We start from the raw sequence: 25650 nt of genomic DNA, 5'->3' as shown, positions 1-25650 counted from the left end.
AATCAATTTTTGTATTTTTATCTTGTATCCTGTGACTTTGCTGAGCTCACTTATTGATTTCAGGAGCTAGTTTTTGTCTGTTTGGGTTTTTGTTGTTGTTAGAGTCTTTGGGATTTTCTATGAAGACAATCATGTTATCTGCAAATAGGGACACTTATTTCTTTGTTTCCAATCTGTATACTTTTCATTTCCTTTTCTTGCTTTATTGCATTGAAAAGATATTCCAATATCATGATGAATAAGAATTGTGAGACAGAGCATTCTTGCCTTATTTCTGATCTTACAGGGAAAACATTTCATCTTTTACCATTAAATATGTTAGTTGTAGGTTTTTTTTTTTTTAAACATCTTTATTGAAGTATAATTGCCTTACAATAGTGTGTTAGCTTCTGCTTTTTAACAAAGTGAATCAGTTATACATATACAATATGTTCCCATTTCTCTTCCCTCTTGCATCTCCCTCCCTCCCACCCTCCCCATCCCACCCCTCTGGGTGGTCACAAAGCACCGAGTTGATCTCCCTGTGCTATGCGGCTGCTTCCCACTAGTTATCTATTTTCCATTTGGTAGTGTATATATGTCCATGACACTCTCTTACCCTGTCACATCTCACCCCACCCCCTCCCCATATCCTCAAGTCCATTCTCTAGTAGGTCTGTGTCTTTATTCCCGTCTTGCCACTAGGTTCTTCATGGCCTTTTTTTTTTTTTTTTCCCCCTTAGATTCCGTATATATGTGTTAGCATACTGTATTTGTTTTTCTCTTTCTGACTTACTTCACTCTGTATGACAGACTCTAACTCCATCCACCTCATTACAAATACCTCCATTTCATTTCTTTTTATGGCTGAGTAATATTCCATTGTATATATGTGCCACATCTTCTTTATCCATTCATCTGTCGATGGACATTTAGGTTGCTTCCATGTCCTGGCTATTGTAAATAGAGCTGCAATGAACATTTTGGTACATGACTCTTTTTGACCTATGGTTTTCTCAGGGTATATGCCCAGTAGTGGGATTGCTGGGTCGTATGGTAGTTCTATTTGTAGTTTTTTAAGGAACCTCCATACTGTTCTCCATAGTGGCTGTATCAATTTACATTCCCACCAGCAGTGCAAGAGTGTTCCCTTTCCTCCACACCCTCTCCAGCATTTATTGTTTCTAGATTTTTTGATGATGGCCATTCTGACTGGTGTGAGATGATATCTCATTGTAGTTTTGATTTGCATTTCTCTAATGATTAATGATGTTGAGCATTCTTTCATGTGTCTGTAGGCCATCTGTATATCTCCTTTGGAGAAATGTCTATTTAGATCTTCTGCCCATTTTTGGATTGGGTTGTTCGTTTTTTTGTTATTGAGCTGCGTGAGCTGCTTGTAAATCTTGGAGATTAATCCTTTGTCAGTTGCTTCATTTGCAAATATTTTCTCCCATTCTGAGGGTTGTCTTTTGGTCTTGTTTATGGTTTCCTTTGCTGTGCAAAAGCTTTTAAGTTTCATTAGGTCCCATTTGTTTATTTGTGTTCTTATTTCCATTTCTCTGGGAGCTGGGTCAAAAAGAATCTTGCTGTGATGTATGTCATAGAGTGTTCTGCCTATGTTTTCCTCTAAGAGTTTGATAGTGTCTGGCCTTACACTTAGGTCTTTAATCCATTTTGAGTTTATTTTTGTGCATGGTGTCAGGGAGTGTTCTAATTTCATACTTTTACATGTACCTGTCCAATTTTCCCAGCACCACTTATTGAAGAGGCTGTCTTTTCTCCACTGTATATGCTTGCCTCCTTTATCAAAGATAAGGTGACCATATGTGTGTGGGTTTATCTCTGGGCTTTCTATCCTGTTCCATTGATCTATATTTCTGTTTTTGTGCCAGTACCAAACTGTCTTGATTACTGAAGCTTTGTAATATAGTCTGAAGTCAGGGAGCCTGATTCCCCCAGCTCCATTTTTCGTTCTCAAGATTGCTTTGGCTATTCGGGGTCTTTTGTGTTTCCATACAAATTGTGAAATTTTTTGTTCTAGTTCTGTGAAAAATGCCAGTGGTAGTTTGATAGGGATTGCATTGAATCTGTAGATTGCTTTGGGTAGTAGAGTCATTTTCACAATGTTGATTCTTCCAATCCAGGAACATGGTATATCTCTCCATCTATTTGTATCCTCTTTAATTTCTTTCATCAGTGTCTTATAATTTTCTGCATACAGGTCTTTTGTCTCCTTAGGTAGGTTTATTCCTAGATATTTTATTCTTTTTGTTGCAATGGTAAATGGGAGTGTTTTCTTAATTTCACTTTCAGATTTTTCGTCATTAGTGTATAGAAATGCAAGAGATTTCTGTGCATTAATTTTGTATCCTGCTACTTTACCAAATTCATTGATTAGCTCTAGGAGTTTTCTGGTAGCATCTTTAGGATTCTCTATGTATAGTATCATGTCATCTGCAAATAGTGACAGCTTTACTTCTTCTTTTCCGATTTGGATTCCTTTTATTTCTTTGTCTTCTCTGATTGCTGTGGCTAACACTTCCAAAACTATGTTGAATAATAGTGGTGAGAGTGGGCAACCTTGTCTTGTTCCTGATCTTAGTGGAAATGGTTTCAGTTTTTCACCATTGAGGACAATGTTGGCTGTGGGTTTGTCATATATGGCCTTTATTATGTTGAGGAAAGTTCCCTCTATGCCTACTTTCTGCAGGGCTTTTATCATAAATGGGTGTTGAATTTTGTCGAAAGCTTTCTCTGCATCTATTGAGATGATCATATGGTTTTTCTCCTTCAATTTGTTAATATGGTGTATCACATTGATTGATTTGCGTATATTGAAGAATCCTTGCATTCCTGGGATAAACCCCACTTGATCATGGTGTATGATCCTTTTAATGTGCTGTTGGATTCTGTTTGCTAGTATTTTGTTGAGGATTTTTGCATCTATGTTCATCAGTGATATTGGCCTGTAGTTTTCTTTCTTTGTGACATCTTTGTCTGGTTTTGGTATCAGGGTGATGGTGGCCTCGTAGAATGAGTTTGGGAGTGTTCCTCCCTCTGCAATATTTTGGAAGAGTTTGAGAAGGATAGGTGTTAGCTCTTCTCTAAATGTTTGATAGAATTCGCCTGTGAAGCCATCTGGTCCTGGGCTTTTGTTTGTTGGAAGATTTTTAATCACAGTTTCAATTTCAGTGCTTGTGATTGGTCTGTTCATATTTTCTATTTCTTCCTGGTTCAGTCTCGGCAGTTTGTGCATTTCTAAGAATCTGTCCATTTCTTCCCGGTTGTCCATTTTATTGGCATATAGTTGCTTGTAGTAATCTCTCATGATCTTTTGTATTTCTGCAGTGTCAGTGGTTACTTCTCCTTTTTCATTTCTAATTCTATTGATCTGAGTCTTCTCCCTTTTTCTCTTGATGAGTCTGGCTAATGGTTTATCAATTTTGTTTATCTTCTCAAAGAACCAGCTTTTAGTTTCATTGATTTTTGCTATTGTTTCCTTCATTTCTTTTTCATTTATTTCTGACCTGATCTTTATAATTTCTTTCCTTCTGCTGGCTTTGGGGTTTTTTTGTTCTTCTTTCTCTAATTGCTTTAGGTGCAAGGTTAGGTTGTTTATTCGAGATGTTTCCTGTTTCTTGAGGTAGGCTTGTATTGCTATAAACTTCCCTCTTAGCACTGCTTTTGCTGCGTCCCATAGGTTTTGGGTCGTCGTGTCTCCATTGTCATTTGTTTCTAGGTATTTTTTGATTTCCCCTTTGATTTCTTCAGTAATCACTTCGTTATTAAGTAATGTATTGTGTAGCCTCCATGTGTTTGTATTTTTTACAGATCTTTTCCTGTAATTGATATCTAGTCTCATAGCGTTGTGGTCGGAAAAGATACTTGATACGATTTCAATTTTCTTAAATTTACCAAGGCTTGATTTGTGACCCAAGATATGATCTATCCTGGAGAATGTTCCATGAGCACTTGAGAAAAATGTGTATTCTGTTGTTTTTGGGTGGAATGTCCTATAAATATCAATTAAGTCCATCTTGTTTAATGTATCATTTAAAGCTTGTGTTTCCTTATTTATTTTCATTTTGGATGATCTGTCCATTGGTGAAAGTGGGGTGTTAAAGTCCCCTACTATGATTGTGTTGCTGTCAATTTCCCCTTTTATGGCTGTTAGTATTTGCCTTATGTATTGAGGTGCTCCTATGTTGGGTGCATAAATATTTACAATTGTTATACCTTCCTCTTGGATCGATCCCTTGATCATTATATAGTGTCCTTCTTTGTCTCTTGTAATAGTCTTTATTTTAAAGTCTATTTTGTCTGATATGAGAATTGCTACTCCAGCTTTCTTTTGATTTCCATTTGCATGGAATATCTTTTTCCATCCCCTCACTTTCAGTCTGTATGTGTCTCTAGGTCTGAAGTGGGTCTCTTGTAGACAGCATATATATGGGTCTTGTTTTTGTATCCATTCAGCCAGCCTGTGTCTTTTGGTGGGAGCATTTAATCCATTTACATTCAAGGTAATTATCGATATGTATGTTCCTATTCCCATTTTCTTAAATGTATTGGGTTTGTTGTTGTAGGTGTTTTCCTTCTCTTGTGTTTCTTGCCTAGAGAATTTCCTTTAGCATTTGTTGTAAAGCTGGTTTGGTGGTGCTGAACTCTCTTAGCTTTTGCTTGTCTGTAAAGGTTTTAATTTCTCCATCGAATCTGAATGAGATCCTTGCTGGGTAGAGTAATCTTGGTTGTAGGTTTTTCTCCTTCATCACTTTAAGTATATCCTGCCACTCCCTTCTGGCTTGCAGAGTTTCTGCTGATAGATCAGATGTTAACCTTATGGGGATTCCCTTGTGTGTTATTTGTTTTTTTTCCCTTGCTGCCTTTAATATGTTTTCCTTATATTTAATTTTTGACAGTTTGATTAATATGTGTCTTGGCGTGTTCCTCCTTGGGTTTATCCTGTATGGGACTCTCTGTGCTTCCAGGACTTGATTAACTATTTCCTTTCCCATATTAGGGAAGTTTTCAACTATAATCTCTTCAAAAATTTTCTCAGTCCCTTTCTTTTTCTCTTCTTCTTCTGGTACCCCTATAATTCGAATGTTGGCACGTTTAATGTTGTCCCAGAGGTCCCTGAGACTGTCCTCAGTTCTTTTCATTCTTTTTTCTTTATCCTGCTCTGTAGTAGTTATTTCCACCATTTTATCTTCCAGGTCACTTATCCTTTCTTCTGCCTCAGTTATTCTACTATTGATCCCATCTAGAGTATTTTTGATTTCATTTATTGTGTTTTTCATCATTGCTTGGTTCCTCTTTAGTTCTTCTACATCCTTGTTAAATGTTTCTTGCATTTTGTCTATTCTATTTCCAAGATTTTGGATCATCCTTACTATCATTATTCTGAATTCTTTTTCAGGTAGACTACCTATTTCCTCTTCATTTGTTAAGTCCAGTGTGTTTTGAGCCTGCTCCTTCATCTGCTGTGTGTTTTTCTGTCGTCTCATTGTGCCTATCTTACTGTGTTTGGGGTCTCCTTTTCACAGGCTGCAGGTTCGTAGTTCCCGTTGTTTTTGGTATCTGTCCCCAGTGGCTAAGGTTGGTTCAGTGGGTTGTGTAGGCTTCCTGGTGGAGGGAACTAGTGCCTGAGTTCTGGTGGATGAGGCTAGATCTTGTCTTTCTGGTGGGCACGTCCACGTCTGGTGGTGTATTTTGTGGTGTCTGTGGCCTTATTATGATTTTAGGCAGCCTCTCTGCCAATGGATGGGGTTGTGTTCCTGTCTAGCTAGTTGTTTGGCATAGGATGTCCAGCACTGTAGCTTGCTGGTCGTTGAGTGAAGCTGGGTCTTGATGTTGAGATGGAGATCTCTGGAAGATTTTTGCCGTTTGGTATTACGTGGAGCTGGGAGGTCTCTTGTGGACCAGTGTCCTGAAGTTGGCTCTCCCACCTCAGAAGCACGGCCCTGATGCCTGGCTGGAGCACCAAGAGCCTTTCATCCACTCGGCTCAGAGTAAAAGGGAGAAAAAATAGAAAGAAAGAAAGAAAGAGGCTATAGCATAGTGAAGTAAAATAAAGCTATTGTAAAGCAAAGCTATACAGACAAAATCTCACCCAGAAGCATATACATATACACTCACAAAAAAAAGGAAAAGGGGAAAAATTAATATCTCCTGCTCCCAGAGTCCCCCTCCTGAATCTGGGATGATTCGTTGTCTATTCAGGTATTCAACAGGTGCAGGCACATCAAGTTGATTGTGGAGCTTTAATCCGCTGCTTCTGAGGCTGCTGGGAGAGATTTCCCCTTCTCTTCCCTGTTCGCACAGCTCCTGGGGTTCAGCTTTGGATTTGGACCCTCCTCTGCGTGTAGGTCGCCTGAGGGCGTCTGTTCCCCGCCCAGACAGGACGGGGTTAAAGGAGCAGCTGCTTCGGGGGCTCTGGCTCACCCAGGCCGCGGGGAGGGAGGGGTACAGAGGAGGCGGGGCGAGCCTGCAGCGGCCGAGGCCGGCGTGACGTTGCACCAGCCTGAGGCGCGCAGTGCGTTCTCCCGGGGATGTTGTCCCCGGATCCCGGGACCCTGGCAGTGGCGGGCTGCACAGGCTACCGGGAGGGGCGGTGTGGAGAGTGACCTGTGCTCACACACAGGCTTTTTGGAGGCGGCAGCAGCAGCCCCAGCGTCTCATGCCCCTCTCTGGGGTCCGCGCTGATAACCGCGGCTCGCGCCCTTCTCTGGAGTTCGTTTAGGCGGCGCTCTGAATCCCCTCTCCTTGCGCGCAGCGAAACAAAGAGGCAAGAAAAAGTCTCTTGCCTCTTCGGCAGCTGCAGACCTTTTCCCCGTCTCCCTCCCAGCTAGCTGTGGTGCGCCAACCCCTTCAGGCTGTGTTCACGCCGCCAGCCCCAGTCCTCTCCCTGCGATCCGACCGCAGCCTGAGCCTCAGCTCCCAGCCCCGCCCGCCCCGGCGGGTGAGCAGACAAGCCTCTCGGGCTGGTGAGTGCTGCTCGGCGCCGAGCCTCTGTGCGGGAGTCTCTCCGTTTTTCCCTCTGCGCCCCTGTTGCTGTGGGATCCGCGCTGATAGCCGCGGCTCGCGCCCTTCTCTGGAGTTCGTTTAGGCGGCGCTCTGAATCCCCTCTCCTTGCCCGCCGCGAAACAAAGAGGCAAGAAAAAGTCTCTTGCCTCTTTGGCAGCTGCAGACTTTTTCCCGGACTCCCTCCCGGCTAGCTGTGGTGCGCTAACCCCTTCAGGCTGTGTTCACGCCGCCAGCCCCAGTCCTCTCCCTGCGATCCGACCGCAGCCTGAGCCTCAGCTCCCAGCCCCGCCCGCCCCGGCAGGTGAGCAGACAAGCCTCTCGGGCTGGTGAGTGCTGGTCGGCACTGCTCCTCCGTGCGGGAGTCTCTCCGCTTTGCCCTCCGCACCCCTGTGGCTGCGCTCTCCTCCGTGGCTCCGAAGCTTCCCCCCTCCGCCCCCCGCAGTCTCCGCCCGCGAAGGGGCTCCTAGTGCGTGGAAACCTTTCCTCCTTCACAGCTCCCTCCCACTGGTGCAGGTGCCGTCCCTATTCTTTTGTTTCTGTTATTTCTTTTTTCTTTTGCCCTACCCCAGTACGGGGGGAGTTTCTTGCCTTTTTGGAGGTCGGACGTTTTCTGCCAGCGTTCAGTGGGTGTTCTGTAGGAGCAGTTCCACGTGTAGATGTATTTCTACTGTATCTGTGGGAAGGAAGGTGATCTCCGCGTCTTACTCTTCCGCCATCTTCTCCAATCCCCCAGTTGTAGGTTTTTTATAGATGCTCTCTATCAAGTTTCAAGTTGAGGAAGTTCTATTTTTTTTCTGAAGTTTTTTTAAATCATGACTATATGATGAATTTTGTCAGATAAATTTTTATGCATCAATTGATACAATTATGTGATTTTTTTCTTCTTTAGCCTGTTAAAATGATGGATTACATTGATTGATTTTTGAATATTGAACCAACCTTGCATCCCTAGAATAAACCCAACTTGGTCATGATATATAATTCTTTTTATATATTGCTAAATTTTATTTTCTAATATTTTGTTAGGAATATTTGCATCTGTATTTAGGAGGGAGCTGCAGTTTTCTATTTCTTTTTTTAATTGTATATTTTTGGTAGCAGGGTGATACTAGTTTGATAAAATGAATTGAAAAGTATTCCTTTTTTTCTATTTTCTGGGAGAGGTTGTGTAAAATTGGTGCTAATTCTTTTTTAAACATTTGGTTGAATTCACCAGTGAAACCTTCTGGCCTGGAGATTTCTTTTCTGGGACTTTTTGTATTACAAATATAATTTCCTTAATACTTACAAGGCTATTCAAATTAGTTATTTCATATTGAGTAAGTTATGGTACCTTATATGTTTTAAGGAAGTGGTCCATTTCATCTGAGTTGTCAAATTTATATGTGAAGAGTTGCTCGTAGTCTTCCCTTAATATCCTTTTTATATCTGCAAGATCTGTAGTGAAATCCCCTGTTTCATTACTGATGTCACATGCTCTTTCTCTCATCAATCTTGCTAAAGGTTTGTCAATTCTATTGAACTATGTAAGGAGCACCTCTTGTTTCATTGATTTTTCTCTCTTTTTTTCCTATTCTCAATTTCATTGATTTCTATTGTTATCTTAATATTTTTTTCCTTTCACTGCTTGGGATTTATTTTGTAATTTTTTAGGTTCTTGAGGTGGGAGCATAGAGTATTTATTCAAGATTTTTCCTCTTTTCTAATGTATGCATTATTTCTATAGATTTCCTCCTCTGTACTGCTTTGGCTGTGTTCCACAATCGTTGATATGTTGTGTTTTCATTTTATTCAATTTATAATATTTTTATCTCCCTTGAGACATTCTTTTTGACCCATGCTTTATTTAGAAGTGTTTAGTTTCCACGTGTTTAGAGTTTTCCCTGTTATATTTATGCTTATATATATCCTTGACATATGCTTATATATATCTTTGATGATCTTTTGTTTGATTGTAATACCAATTGTTGAGAGAAGGGTGTTGAGGTCTCCAATTCTAATTTTGAATTTTTCTATTGTTCCTTTCAGTTATATCAGTTGGTAGATTAACCCTTTTTATCATTATATAATGTTCTTTTCTGTTTCTGATCATTTTCTTTGCTCTGGAATCTACTTTATCTTATATTAATATAATCATTCCTGCTTTTTTTCATTAATATTTACATGGTGTGTCTTCTTCCATTTTTTACTTTCATCCTGCCTGTATCATTATATTTGAAGTGACTTTCTTACAGACAGCATATAGTTGGGTCCATGGGCAATGTCATGGATTAATAGCCGAGTGGTCATTAATCCAGTCTGCCAATTTCTATCTTTTAAATGGTACATTTAGACCATTTTTATGTAATATAATTATTGATGTTATGATTTAATGTCTGCCATTTTTGTTTGTTTTCTGTGTTTTTTATTTCTCTGCCTTTTTTCTGTCTTCCTATGGGTTATTTGAGCATTTTTTTAGAATTCCATTTTGATTTATCAATTCTGTTTTTGAGTGCATCTCTTTGTATAGCTTTTTCAGTGGTTGTTCTAAACACTACACTACATATACATGGCTGTCAAAGTCTACTGGTATTGTCATTTTATCAGTTTGAATTGTAGAAAACTTTCTTCCTTCATGTTCTTTTGTCCTTCCTATTTATAATTTAATTGTCTTACATATTCCTCTATGTGCATTTAGAATCACATCATATCATGTTACATTTTCTGTGTCAACTATCGAACATAATTTTAAAAGCTAAATAGGATAAGGAAAATCTATTGGATTTATCCATATATTTGATTACTGTGCTCTTTCTTCCTGATCTTTTAAGACTCTTTTATCATTTCTTCTCCTTTTAGAGACTTTTCTTTAGTTGTTTTTTTAGTGTAGGTCTGCTGACAACTAATTATCTTAATTTTTCTTCCTGAGAATGTCTTGAGTCCACCTTCATTCTAGAAGGATATTTTCACTGCATACAGGACTCTGAGTTGTCATTTCTTTTTTTCAGCATTTAAAAATGTTATGACCTCCATGGATTATAATGAGAAATTAGCTAGCATTCTATTTCCCCCCTATAACCATGGTATCATTTATCTCTCATTGCTGTCAAGATTTGTTCTTTATGTTTGGTTTTCAGAACTTGGTCTGTATTTAGAATAGAATTAGGGTAGACCCAGGAGTCTGAAAGGCCTAGGAAACTAGATCTAATTTACTAGTAGGTGCATCAAGAAACCAGCACAAACGTTTATAGTTTCTGTAAACAGGAGATGATCAATGAACAAGTCAAATACCCAGAATTTCTATAGGCCCCAAAATACATACCCACTTGCACCTTATGAGTTTAGAACCTGAACAAAGTCCAAGATAAAGGAATTTAAATAAAAGCCAAAGTTTCCATTAGGTAATTGTAATTTAGAGATATTGTATGCAGGAAGGAACATGATTTTGTTCCTGGATTTGAGCATATGAAAATTATTCTTGAAGTGGTGTTTATAATAGATCATAAATGTCTCTTGCTCATTTTGCTAATTGTCACATGCAATCCTTTTGACCAAGATAGCCCTTAGACTGATTTAAGACAGGTTACTTGTTTCTTAATGAATATGTTCTTTTTCTGCTCTTGTTGTTAGTAGAAATGTTAAAAATCTTAATAGTTGATTGAATCATAACTTTCAATCTATATCTTGTTGTTTTTTCATGCCAGAGCCAAGAATTAGGCAGAATGGGGTAGATTATTTTGTTTTCTGCACTGTAGCAATTTTGTGGAGAAGATGTTTTAAATCTCTGAAGTTGTCAAGATGGAAAGTTTCACCAGAAATGAACTGACATCAAATAAAACATGAGTACCTGTATTTGGATGTTTTACCACATACCTAAGACAGACAGTGGATTATAAACCTTTCATTTATTAGACCATTTGGGCTCCATCTGTAGACCAGCATGTTGTTTCAGCATCTGAGACAAACCACAGAGGATAGCCATACTTTTTGAGTGTTATTCTTCATTTCAACCTGTGTGTTTTCTGTGGTCAGACCTGATGAGAAAGCTCTTAACTCATTGTGGTATATCCAGATATGAACCAGTGGGTGGCAGTAGATATGGCAGAGTTCTAAATAATGTAGCTACCAATTATGGATGGAATCTAAAAGCAGAATGCTTGAGGGCATTTTTTGCTTATTTGTTTTAAAATGCAGGTGATTATTTTTCACACATTTTTCTGATTTTAGCAGGCATACTGAAGGGTCAATTTTTTAAAAACCATATATATATATATATATATATATATATATATATATATATATATATACTCTTACTAAGTACCAGACACTATTTTAAGTGTTTTACTTATGTTAATTTTAAACCAACACATTTTATTGTTTTTTGAGGTATTTCGTCTGCTATAGAGTCATATTGTTATTCATTTATCCTATTTATGTTTACTAGTACAATAAAATAGGAAAAACATTTACTGGCAAATGTTATATTAAGCTGAGAAACTACTCAACTGCCACCCATTCATTTAAACAGATTTTTTTGTTGTTGTTTTATGTTGTGAGATATTCTGTATGTTGTATGTTGAGCACATCTTGCCAAAAACAACTGCTTTTTCAAGTGTCTAGGTATTTGCTTTCCATCAAAGCCAAATCTTTTGATGTTACCTCCCAGAGTTGAGGAATTTTATTGCGCATAGCTGTTAACTGTAGGTCTTCTCATAGATTGCTGATGTTACACAAGTGCTTTAGCAAAGTTTACTTTTAGTTTGGGGAGGCATTGGAAAATGTATAGGCATTCACGGTAAGGCTTGAAATACTGTCGTTTCAGTAGAAATCTTGAAAGGCAAAGGCAGATAGTCACTGTTTCATGAAACAAAGTATCGGACCCTGGTCCAGTTCAGAAGCCCTAGGCTCAGGTTCACATACTTCTATCTACTAGTTATGTGATGTCGCTAATCTCTCAGAACTCAGTCCTCATCTACAAGATGTGAGAAGGTGGGATTAGATCAGTGGTTTTCAATCAGCACAGTGTGGAGCTTTATTGCCCCACCACGGCACCACAGGGGTTGACCCCAGGATAGGAGGGAAGTCCAGTGGTCTGGCCTCCAGGCCCTTCACTTCTGCTTCCACCAAAGCAGCTTTCTTAATTGTTTATTCATAATATACACTTGAAAGTGTGTGTGATTTCATGCGTAAGGCAGAATTCTACTTCTTTTTTTAAAAAAACTGAAAACCTTGGCATTAGATTATTTCAGCGGTCCCTTCTGTCCCTAAAATGTCAGTAATCCTAAATAACTAGAGAGCCAGGAAAGGAAAAGAGAAATCAACCATTTTCTTCAGCATGTAGATGGAATCTGGAGTATCTAGTATGTAACTGTGGGAGACTGGGTCCATTGTTCATGACCTTTTAAGGATTGTAGTGTGCTCTTTAATTTGGTTAATTTCATTATATCGCAACTGCCACCCACAAAGAGGAATAGCACAAATTTACTTTTTAAAAAGTATTGCATTCTTTTGAGAATTTACATTATCTCTTGTTTTCACTAAATGTCAGGACACATAGAGTAGCATTGAAAAGGAGCACTAAATTACTAAGTGAGATACAGGAGCCAGAGACTAAATGCTTTTCCCTAAACCTCAGTCACTAATTCACCATATTCTTCTGCCAGTGCTACTGTGTCCGGTGCTGTTGTTATAAATGTTGCTGAGTCTGAAACCCTTGTTTCTATAACTTTCTCTTCATTACCAGCTGGGCTGAGTTATAATAAGGATGAGATATTTTATAGTAAAAGTTAGAGAAGAAAAAAAAACATTACTCCTTTCTAAACTTGATCGCCAACCTTTCTGTGAAGGGTCAAGTTGCTAGATGACTGTATTGGTTATGCCCACCTGAACGTGATTCTCCTTTTAAAAGCAAATAAACAAACAACCTATCTGTTTCCTTGGCTACTAGGAACCAGAATCAACATAAAAAGTGTCAAACCTCCTTAAATAGCCAGACCACTAGTTGCGAAGGAAGTGGTAGAGACAGTCTTAGCCAAAAACATGATCATGATATATTACCCTGCATGTGCCAGAGAAATGCAACATGGAACAAAACAAAACAAAACAACAGGATTCTCCAGTTCTCATCCATGATGTCCTGCTTTTTTAAGTGGGACTTTTTCCCTCCTCTAATAACCATATGTCATAATGAGTTAGTATCAGCTCTTTTAAACTGGCTAGAGCCTGTCCAAGGAAAATACACAGAATGGCTGCCCTTTTCACCAAAAATATCTTTCATTTACTAATGTTGATGGAAGCACATTTAGCCACAGCAATTTGCATGGCAGTTGAATTCTGTTTGTATAGAACAGCAAACCAGAGAATAATAAAGCAAAACATGAACATGCCAGTGGTGAGCAAGGGAGCGGAGCAGCCCTTCAGCTTTTTCCATGCCGATCGTTTGTTCTGATGCTGGAAGAACAAACAGCAAGTTTGCTCATTATATCCAGGTGCACTCATCACACTCAGGTGTCACAGCATTATGTAACGTCAACTGTCCAGAGGTCTCCCTGTGGACAGGTTCTGTCATCCTGTGTCTGTTTGCAGTAGAGTAGTCACTCCTCGGTGATGCCCAGTAGCCATATTTCATCAGCACAGGTTGATAACCTTGTTTATCATCCCAAATGCATGTCATTGAACAATGCACTTAACAAGTGAGCAATTGCATAGAGAAGTGATGTAGGCAGAGAAAGGTATTTGGGGGATCTAAGTTAAGTAGCAAAGGTAGATAAGCAGTGGTTAGGGAGGCTATGGGTATAAAGACATCAAAGCCCTGGTTGTTGACATCAGTGAACTCCTAAGGTAAGTGAGAGGAATACAAATGTGTGCATTTAAAAAATAACCATAAGAAGAAGGGTACAATAAGTACTGAGTGGTACCAAAGAGAGCATGATATGATAGATGGGGTACGAAAACAGGAGAGCAAGGCTCTAGTTGTGTCTCTAGCACTAACTAGGTAATTGCAGGCAAACCATTTGCCTTCTTTGAGCTTCATGTCTTCATCTATTTATTGCAGAATGAAATGTTTCACTGTGGAATAGAAAGTTCTTGCTAACTCTAAGTTCTCCAAGTTTCTGCATAGAGATAAGAAGGTTCAATACAGCCACATCCCCAGAGACTTTTAGCAATGAAAGCAATCCAACTACCGCTACTAAAGAAAAAAAATAGTGTTGGAAGTTCAGGAGTTACGTGGACTTCAGATAAGGGTGGATCTGTCCTCAACCAGCTCTCTGTTTCTTGGCTCTGCTTTCTTCTTTACCAGCTTTATTGTTGTACAAGTTCCTTTGACATAGTAGAAAATAGAGCCTTGAAAGCTCCAGGCTCATATAAGCTTGCAGCTTCAGAAGGAGATATTCTTTCCTGGTATCCATATCACTGCTGGCATTGCTTAGCTTAAATGCGCAGGGAGGTAGGCTGCTCTAACTGGCCAGTCTGGGTCATGACCTACTTTTGTGGCCAAAGAAGTTAACCCCTTGACTGAAAGTTCACAGGAATCACATGGAAAAGAAGAACATGAAGTTGTCAAAGGGGAGGGATGTGACATGGAGACAAAAACAAAAACAGGTGTCTACTTATACTCTTGATATAAGCTGGGGTGAGAGTCAGTGGGGGTGAACAGAAGGGGAGTTTTGTATTTTAAATATCAATTATAGGAATTCCTTGGCCGTTTTTCTTCAGCCGTTCAAAATCAAGCATCGCTATTGGTATCAGCTTTTTGGAAGAGCAGCATGACCTTTATGTATTTGAAGAAAACTGAGAACATGATTTTTAAATTGCAGTAATTCTGTGAAGCTCTGAGGGTAGACTGAACTCCTTTACAATATATATTTTATCAAATGTGTGAGTTGAGTTTGGCTATATAAGAGATCCAATACCCATTATTTATCCAGTTAAGTTTTAGCTAAAGGGTTTGGTGTTTGCCATACCAAGTTGACTCTGGAGGAACAAGATCAGTTTTCTTTAATGGTTGATAGACCCCACTATCCACCATCCCAGCTCCACTGTATCATTAAGCAATGTAATTCATTACAAGGGGCTCAGCTCTGAGAACCTCCTGATATCCATAGTGGAGCAAAATGGCCATGTCCACATAGAGACGCAGTAGTGATCTTGTATCTCACAAGTACTTATTTTTTAATTTAAATTTTTTAAATTGGAGTTTAACTGACATAGAATATTGTATTATTTTCAGGTGTACAACTTAGTGATTTGACATTTATATACGTTACAAATTGATCACCACTGTAAGTCTAGTAAACATCTGTCATCATGCAAAGCTATTGTAATTTTATTGACAGTATTCCCTATACTGTACATTACATCCCTGCGACTTGCATGTTTTATTTATTTATTTATTTTTTTGGCTGTGTTGGGTCTTCGTTTCTGTGCGAGGGCTTTCTCTAGTGGCGGCGAGCGGGAACCACTCTTCATCGCGGTGTGCGGGCCTCTCACTGTCGCGGCCTCTCTTGTTGCGGAGCACAGGCTCCAGACGCGCAGGCTCAGTAGTTGTGGCTCACGGGCCTAGTTGCTCCGTGGCATGTGGGATCTTCCCAGACCAGGGCTCGAACCCGTGTCCCCTGCATTGGCAGGCAGATTCTCAACCACTGCGCCACCAGGGAAGCCCCGACTTGCATGTTTTATAACTGGAATTTTGTGCCTCCTAATCCCCTTCACCTATGTCACCCAACCCCATTCCCCTACCCCCAGGGACCACCAGTTGTTCTCTGTATTGATGAGTCTGTTTCTGTTTTGTTTTGGGTTTTTTTGGTGTGTTTTTGTTTATGTTTTGTTTTGTTTCTTAGATTCCACATATAAGTGAAATAATACAGTATTCCTCTCTCTGACTTATTTCACTTAACATAATACCCTCTAGGTCCATCTGTGTTGTTACAAATGGCAAGATTTCGTTCTTTATGGCTGAGTAATATTTCATTGTATATATGTGCCACATCTTCTTTATCCATTCATGGACACTTTCTTACACCATATACAAAAATAAACTCAAAGTGGATTAAAGACTTTATAAGACCTGAAACCATAAGACTCCTAGAAGAAAACATAGGCAGTAAGCTCTTTGACATCAGTCTTAGCGATATCTTTTGGATCTGTCTCCTCAGGCAAGGGCAACAAAAGCAAAAATAAACAAAATGGGACTACATCCAACTGAAAAGCTTTTGCACAGCAAAGGAAACCATCAACAAAACAAAAAGGCAACCCACTGTGTGGGAGAAGACATTTGCAAATGATATGTCCGATAAGGAGTTAATATCCAAATTATATAAAGAACTCACACAACTCAGTTTCAAAAAAACAAACAGTCTGATTTAAAAAATGGGCAGTGGAGCTGAATAGACATTTTTCCAAGGGAGACATACAGATGGCCAACGTACACATAAAAAGATGCTCAACATCACTAATCATCAGGGAAATGCAAATCCAAACCATAATGAGATATCACCTCACACTTGTTAGAATGGATATTATCAAGAAGACAACAAAAACAAATGTTGGCGAGGATGTGGAGAAAAGGGAACACTTGTGCACTGTTGGTGGGAATGTAAGTTGGTGCAGCCATTATGGAAAATAGTTTGGAGGTTCCTCAAAAAATTAGAACTAGAACTACCACATGATCCAGCAATTCCCCTTCTGGGTATTTATCTGAAGAAAATGAAAACACTAAATTCAAAAAGATATATGCACCCCCATGTTTACTGAAGCATTATTTACAATAGCCAAGATATTGAAGTAATCTATGTCTCACAAATATTGAAAAGAGTTGTACTGAAGATAGAATTACTAAAACTGGCTGTTGTTTTGGCCTGTCTGATATCCATACCTCCTCCTTTTGTTAATAGTACCCTGATGTTTGCAAACGGTCCTGTCTGTTCTTCATCCAATCCTTTTGGGATTATCAGTGAAAGTGCTTCATACTTTCCCCTGGCCAAGCAGTAGGCAAAAGATCTCAGGTAGTCTCATTAGCTCTTCTCCTTATGGAATTTCATTTTTTTTTTTTAATTTTTTTTTTTTTTATTTATTTATGGCTGTGTTGGGTCTTCGTTTCTGTGAGAGGGCTTTCTCTAGTTGTGGCAAGCGGGGGCCACTCTTCATCACGGTGCGCGGGCCTCTTACTATCGCGGCCTCTCTTGTTGCGGAGCACAGGCTCCAGACGCACAGGCTCAGTAATTATGGCTCACGGGCCCAGCCGCTCCGCGGCATGTGGGATCCTCCCAGACCAGGGCTCGAACCCGTGTCCCCTGCATTGGCAGGCGGACTCTCAACCACTGCGCCACCACGGAAGCCCTGGAATTTCATTTTGAGTGGAGTAATGCACAGATTAGTGTTACCCAGTATAAAATGCCCATTAGTTCATGCTACCTACGTCCCTACACCCCCAGACGAGTTGTTACTCTCTCCAGAGTCTGGATCCACTTTTCTGTTATCTATTGTTACTAGATGTATTGTATCGATAAGTTACTCTTACATCCTTCTAATAAATTCTGAATGCTTGCTATTCAGTTAGCAGCTGGTTGCTCTCAGTTAGCAAGTGGTGCATACCAAAGCATCCCCCAATTCCATTTATTCCATAGGTCATGATTCTCTGAGTTGAAGTCGGTACTGGGCTCAGCTGGGCAGTTTGACTGGTCTCAGTTGGGCTCCCATCTGAGTCATCCATGCTTCTGGGCATTTGCAGGCTACCAGTTGGGGCAACCTGCAGGGTTTCAGGGATGGAAAGAATACTGGACCATATGTCTCTTGTCATCTGGCAGGCTGGCCTGGGCTTGTTGAAATGGTAGTGAAAGAGTTCCAAGTGGAAAAGTGAAAATGCATGAGGCCTTTTGGAACCCTTAATGCAGATTGGCACAGAATTGCTTCTGCTGTATTCTATTTACCAAATCAAGTCAGGAGGCAAGCCTAGATGCAAGATACGTGTGACCTCTTGATGGAAGTAGCTACAGTGTCGCAGTGCAATTGAGTAAGGATGCAGAAAGAGGAATGATTGAGGGCACTTAATTTACCACACCCCAAGTTGGTTTCTGTACCGTATAGCTAAAAATCCTGACGTGCCAACAAAAAACCCGTTAAAAATACACCCTAATACATCGGCGTGCTCCTGGAACTTTCTTGATGTAACTCTGATTATGGGTGTTTTGGGAGCCAACATCAGCCGTCTACAGACACAGAGCAAAAACTAACTTTCATCCTTAATCCCAGTGCACTGTGTCTTGAGGGGATTGCTTGCCACTCCTCTGTATTTCTCTTAGCTGTGCAATCTCAAAGGGCCATCACCATCAATTATATCATCTACCAGGTCTCCTGAAGTTTCAGGATATTGCCTGCCCAGTTATGACATATACCAGCGTGACTTGGTTACCCACTATATTACTGCTTCCCGCTGCATCTAGTAACACTTGCTAAAAACATTGGCATTTGCCTTCCTGGGGTACATATTGAATTTCTGTGCGTTATATTTTCCTTTTATGCGGCACAGCCTCTTGGTAAGCTATATCAATCACAGAGTCAGGCAAATGCTAATGTTAATGTGCGCTGCTGTAGGTATTTCTTGCCAGTTTTCATCCAAGTTCTAACTCAGCCCAGCCCTCTTTAGGTTTGCGAGATCTAATAAGATCATGGCACAAGGTGGTATAGCTTCAGGCCGAAAATTCTGCTTGCCACATTCATTTTCCTTTATAGCAAGTTCATAAATTAGTCTAGGGCACTGAGACACCATGGTTATACGCACGCCTTTAGACAGAACTCTCTTCCAGCCACTGATTTCTCTGAGATGGTGCCAGACGGCTGGTCAGATGTAGCTTCAATGCTTCCCGCCCTCTCAGTGTGAAATGATAATTAATATGAGTTTACAGTTAAGGTGGTGTTCTACTTCCATTAATAACACCCATTATTCCAGGGTGTTTTAATTTGGTTATAAAAATTACCTCTGGGGCTTCCCTGGTGGCGCAGTGGTTGAGAGTCTGCCTGCTAATACAGGGCACACGGGTTCGAGCCCTGGTCTGGGAGGATCCCACATGCCGCGGAGCAACTAAGCCCGTGCACCACAACTACTGAGCCTGCGCGTCTGGAGCCTGTGCTCCGCAACAGGAGGGGCCGCGATAGTGAAAGGCCCGCGCACCGCGATGAAGAGTGGCCCCCGCTTGCCGCAACTAGAGAAAGCCCTCGCACGAACCGAAGACCCAACGCAGCCATAAATAAATAAATAAATAAATAAATAAATAAATAAATAAATAAAGTAGCTATAAAATAAAAAAAAAAAAAAAAAAAATTACCTCTGGAGGTGGAACTTGGCTTGGGAGCTTATTTTAAGAGCAAATGGTTTGTTTCTATTTTTTTCTTTCAAAAGAAAAAAGCTTTTTTGTTGTTGTTGTTGTTGTTGTTTTTAAAGAAAATTTTGTGTTGCTTTTGAGTTACATAAGCATTAGACCAGATTTCTAAAACATTGGTATGATTTTGGATTTGTAATTGAGTTGGTCTCATTTTCTGGTATCGCCACCAGACCTAGGACCACCCAGGGCTTCATAGCTAGCTTAGGTTTGGCAGAATCCAGATCTCTACCGCATCTCACCAGTTGGGATCAGAGGGCGTTTCTTTCATGTTGCTTCTCACACTTAAACATCAAATTCTCTTTCCAGACAATGGTTTATACAAGCTACTGACTGAATCGAGTTTGAAAGTAAGAGGCAATGCATTTTGACATTGTATTTTGATGGATATTTTACTTTCTTATTATAGATCTGCTGGAGGAGACTCACAGAAAAGATGAAGAAATGGAATCTCTGCAGGTAAAGTAAATTCTCCAATAGGGCAGGTATCTTTGGTTTAAACATTTGTTTTTACTCTGTTAGCCTTCGTTATTGTCACATTCAGACCACTATGGCAAATGGAGTAAAAAAATAAATAAATAAAAAATCTGTGAAACCCAAGTTGGAATTTGCTTCATTTTGGAAGTGTTTGAGAAGATTTATAATCTCTGAAAGCAGGAAGCCAACTCAGTCTCTATGCTACTCTTGAAAGGAACCTTTATTCCTTGGTATAGCTTAGTGGGAACTGCATCATTAGGAAATGGAAGCAACATCTTTACAAAGTCCTTTCCCCAAAAGCAGGGCTAATGAATGAGGATGAATTCATGGAATCTACATTTTCAAGTGAAGATCAAAAGTATTCTGACTCCATGAATATCATCTACTAATGACCAACCAACAATATTAACACATATATTGAGCTTATCCTTGTATACCTCTCCGTTCACTATGGATGTATACACATTTCTTGGACTGGAAAATTGTGTTTGAAAGATTGCCCTAGAGTTTTAATTGACATTTCCATGGTATGAGCAATTGATGTTAACTTGACATCTGACAGAAGTTCTCTCTTTCTTTTACATTGGGCTAGCTTACAAATGGGTAACTCGAGTGTCTATCTTTATTAGGGGAAACAAAATCAGTTATACTCACATGACAGAACCAATTCACTTAACGTCACATTGGGGATTAAGAACAGTAAATACTTTGGACATTTAAAGTTCTTCCTGGGCCTGGAGCTGCAAGGCAAGACTGGAGAGTGATATAATGAGCTGGCTTGAGTGCTTTAGAGGTAGAGATGTTTGCTTCTGGTGAACGAAGGATGGGTTAAGCAGAGCTCAAAGAGCAAGAGAAATGTTCTTTAATTGGGGATTCTTCTACTTGATGTTGTATCTGGTGAGAGAAAATTGTATAATTGATCTGAAAAATGATTAAGAGGAGTGTAGTTCTACATACCTAATAAAAGTAGCAAGTGATAGCCACCATTTGTACAGGTTAAATTCTTTTAACGTCTTGTGCTGTATTCAGGTATAAAAAGAAAGTTCAGTCTGGGGTTAGGAAAAAAATCTCAAGTGTATACTTGCCCTGTCTATCTCTGAGAAATTAATGTCAGCAATGCTTATTGTTATAAAGAGCAAAGGTATGTATGTATACTAATTGTATATAGTGAGAAGGTGATAAAGGCTTTTTGATACATTTTGGTTATGCATTATGTTTACCATTGGCCCCAAAATACCACAATAAGAATAAGCATATTTATTGAGTACTTAATACATATCTGGCCTTTTGAAATGGCATCATAAACCTTTTTTTAGTTTATTTCTCTCACAGTATGAATGTTGGAACCAGAAATCCTGTTAAATTTAATAGCCTATGTTCTTTCTCGAATATTTATTAAGTACTGGCAGCATTTTCTACCAAAATGTCCATTGAGTGCACTAGAATGCACCAGCCAACTAACTATGGACGTTTAAACATATAGAGTATCCAATATGATGTCCAACAGCAGAAGAGTTCAATGTTGGCACTTTGTAGTGGCAATTAGTGCCTAATACTAACACCGTTAAGAACAAAGAAGGAACTTAATACCTCTCAGAGTGTACAAACGTGCAGGGACACATCACACAAAGCCTTGTATTTTAAAGACTAGAGGAAAATCCATCGAAAAGTACCTCCATTCCTGAGTTTCCATATTCAAATATAAATATTACAGGTGATATTTTTGAGAAGATTATTAAAGTATATAGGTAGAAGTCTTACAATCACAAAATAGAACTTTGGGGAGAAAAAGAAAAAATAGTTTTTTAATAATTATAGCACTAAGTACTGGATATTGACCACTTTGAGTTTTAAGTCTTGGCTCTGCTTATGATTCACTAGGTAACCTTGAGTAACTTTGCTGTGCCTATTTTCTCATCTGTAATATAAAATCATAAAACTGTCTTCCAGAAGTGTTTAGTGTGGATTAGATTATCCCAGAAGGGAGAGCTAAATATTTCATTCCAATTTACAGTGTTAGCAAATCCCCATGTATCCAAATTGAAGTCAATTTTATTCACTCATTATCGTCATATAATTATGTATAACAGCCATTCTACATTTAATGTTATCCTCCTTAAGGGTAGGGGGTGTTTATTTATCTCTAAACACTTCCCAGTTCCCTGTAAATAAAAAGTGCTCCATTTACTCATTGAACAAATATTTATTGAGTACCAGTTCTGTGCAAGGCACTGTACTGGGCAAGTTGCTTATGCTAGATAGTTTGCTGCCCTTTATACCAGAATTAATGAAAAAGAATTTTAAATAGATGTTTATAATAAAATATTAAAAAATGATATTAGAGAGGATGTATACATCATTGTGGGAACATATAACAGCACCGATCTTTGGTAGAGATACGGGTAGGTTGGGTGCAAGTATAGCGGGTTGAAGGTGGGTAGGATGAGCAGGGGTGGAGTGGCAATCCAAGTGGGCTTCCCAGAGGAAGCCAATATTTAAATGATAATCAGGAGTTAGCATTGGTGGGTTTGGAGTAAAGGTAAGTTTTAGGCAGTGCGAAAGATATGGGAATGCCTGAGGAAAAAGCATCAATTTCATGTTTAAGGAACTGAAAGAATTTCAGTGTGGTGGAGTATAGTGTCTGAGAGAGGAGAGGCAAGACAAGAGTTTGTAAGGTAAACAGAGGTCTAAAGGATCTCATAAAGGAGTTGGAATTTTACCTTTAGTATATGGGAAACCAGTAAAGGGTTTGAAACAAGAGAACAATGTGATCAAATTTTCATTTTTAACAAGTAACTGGCTATAAAGTCTAAAACCATTGGGGGCAGGCAAGATTGAAACCAGGGAGACCAATTAAGCAAGTGTTCGTGAGAATGTTGGCAAGAGATGACAGTGACTTGGATTGGGTGGTAGCAGAGTGTGTGAAGAGGAACGGGTGATTTCTTAGTATAATTTAGGATATAAAAATTCAGGGAACTTTTAGATCGTTAGGAAATATAAAGAAAGGAGTTAAGAATGACTCTTAGGTTTCTTGATTGGGCAGCTTCATGGATGGCTGTGCTAGGCCATGAGATAAGGGGAAGTTGATTAGTTCAATTTTATGGTATTCTGAGTTTGGGTGCCTTGAAACATCCAGGTGGCAATGTCCTATATTGAACTGGACATGCATAATTTGGTGTCATCAGATCTGGTCTCTGTATCATATAGAGATGATACTAAAAGTCATAGGAGTGGGACTTCCCTGGTGGTCCAGTGGCAAAGAGTCCACCTTACGATGCAGGGGACAGGGGTTCGATCCCTGATCAGGGAACTATAGATCCCACATGCCACGGGGCAACTAAGCCCGCGTGTCACAACAACTGAGCTCACGTGCCTCAACGAGAGAGCCTACGTGCCGCAAACTACAGAGCCCACACGCCCTGGAGCCTGCACACCACAACTAGAGAGAAGCCCATGCACCACGACAAAGAGCCCGCCTGCCTCAACGAAGATCCCGAGTGCTGCAACTAAGACCCGACACAGCCAAAAATAAATAATAAATAAATCTTTAAAATATAAATAAAAGTCATAGGAGCAACGAGAACTCCCAGGGAAGTATGTAGAATAAAGAAATGAAAACTTAACCCTGTGGAACACCAACACTTAAATAACAGGCTAAGGATGAAAATCCTGCAAAGGAGCCTAAGACCTAAGGAAAATAAATTCTAGAGAGCATAGTGTCGTGAAGCTTAACAAATAATATTTCAAAGGGAAAATAATCAGTAAAGCTGAATAAATATTTGTTTAATCCTTGAATCCACTTAGCTAAGGGGTTTAGGTTTTAAAATAAAAATTTATTTTAAAATAAAAAATTGTAATTTCCTATCATATTTATGAAACAAATCATTCACTTTTGTAAATATCCACTAGGTAGCATAATGCTTTTCCATAGTAGGTACTCATTAAATTTCTGTTGACTAAGTAAACAAATGAATACCACCCTGCTGGTCTCTTATTTACACAGCACCTATTCCTGGTTCTCTTTAAGGTCTAGCCATTAAAAAACAACCACCATCCCTGTCCTAGAGTTCATTTTTGTTTAAAAAACTGGGGGGCGACTTCCAAGTTCTATCATTCCTGTACACATACATACACACAAACACACACATACAGTTACTTTCACTCTCCCTCCTTGTCTCTATCCTGTTCTGCTCTCCCTCCCTCCATGAATGTAGTATTGAAACAAAAGGTCAGTAAGTGAGTAATTTGTCACAAGTGGTAGGAATGGGTGGGGACAGAAAAGGATAAAATGGCGAGGGTGGGGACAGCAGCAGAGGGGAGGGCGTTTTCAGTCTTCAGAGGAATCACAAGCAATGGAGACAAACATATTGAGTGATTTTTACAGTGCAGCTGGTAATTACCAAAATTCTTCACTGGAGCTTAACACTGTCCGGCGCGCGTGTGTGTGTGTGTGTGTGTGTGTGTGTGTGTGTGTGTGTGTGTGTGTGTGTGACATTCATTTGCAGTTACATTGTGTGCTGCTCTTCTTAAAAACAAAGTACTGTCTTTGACTATAAGTGTGTGGCACAGTATCACAGTCCTATTTGCATATGGGTTTGAGGTACATTGAAACAAGCAAATCCCTTCTTTAATCCGCTGCAGGTCAGCTGAAACATTTTAAATAGACACAAAAGGTAATCCATTTTTCCTCACTTTAGTTGAAAAGTATTCAGTGACTGACACCTTACTTGTGATGGCTGCTAGTGGTAGGGTTGCTGTTGTTTTTGGTTTTATTTTTTAAATTTCCAGCCTACCTGGCTCACCTTTCATCAATTTCTTGCCTTCCTTCCCCTGTGTCACTTTGTGAACCCCAGAATGCAAAGCACACCAAAAGAGTATCATGCTTCGTTATGAAAAGCTTCAAAGTGCTACCTATGACAGTCACTTAACAGAGTGTCCGGAATATACATGTGCCCTTCCTCTTCTGCTAACTTACCGTAATCTGGCTTTTGGTTTTATTTTAAATGAGATAAAAATAGATGATTATGAACACGATTTTTCCTATCCTTTTTCCTCTTTTACTAGGCCATCTTTAGGTCATTTCGAGGCAGTATTCATATATATAAATTGGGGACAATAATATTGCTGACTTCATAAGACTGTTGAGAGGATTAACTATGATTAGTAATGGATAAACCTTGGTATCTGGCAGGTCCTCCATAAATATGAATTCCACACGCAGACTATTTAGTTGCACCTACTGTGTACCAGGCATGCTGCATGCTGGGCATTGAAACAGTAAACATCCTTGCCTTCATGAGACCTGCCCTCGTGGAGCTACTCCCTCACCGTCTCCCTTCCTCCCCTTTTCCCTCCCTCTTCCTCTCCCCTCTGCCTCTCTCTCCCACTAGGCAACCGTGATTTTGCTAAAGGAAATGTTACATCTTTGGATAGCGGCTAAATATAATGAAAAAGTGAAAAAAGTCACAATATGGCAGTAATGAAAGTGACTATGTGGGCTACATGTGAATATCAGCCTCATTATTTTAAGAGGAAAAAGGGGACATTTTAATTGTAGTATCTATAATCTAAAAGTATTTCTGGACACTTTCTTCAGTATCAGTACTTTCATTTAAAATGAGCTGAATCCTTCATTTAAGTTTTTAAAATTGGGTTTATGTTCTTTAAAAAAGTAACTTTTTTTCGGAGACATTTCAGAAGCTATGCCCTTGAAGGACATTAAGTGGCACTATCGACTTGTTGTTTTTCATATGACCTGTAATTATGTTTAATTTCTGTCCTAGACAGCTTTTTTAAAAAAATATTCTGA

General features: G+C 39.4%; 1 protein-coding gene across 8 annotated transcripts in view; it reads left to right on the top strand.

The window, feature by feature from the left end:
* Positions 1-25650, top strand: part of CEP128 (centrosomal protein 128) — a 465294-nt gene that overhangs the window by 368898 nt on the left and 70746 nt on the right. For all 8 annotated transcript variants that reach the window (XM_057544276.1, XM_057544282.1, XM_057544280.1 and 5 more), the window contains one exon: positions 19774-19823. In XM_057544276.1, coding sequence (XP_057400259.1) covers positions 19774-19823 — 50 coding nt within the window. The remainder of the gene's footprint in view (positions 1-19773; positions 19824-25650) is intronic.

The sequence above is a fragment of the Balaenoptera acutorostrata genome, chromosome 3 (genome assembly GCF_949987535.1).
Source record: "Balaenoptera acutorostrata chromosome 3, mBalAcu1.1, whole genome shotgun sequence".
Classification (NCBI taxonomy): domain Eukaryota; kingdom Metazoa; phylum Chordata; class Mammalia; order Artiodactyla; family Balaenopteridae; genus Balaenoptera; species Balaenoptera acutorostrata.
The sequence above is the reverse complement of the archived record's forward strand: the minus strand, read 5'-3'. Positions and strand labels throughout refer to the sequence as shown.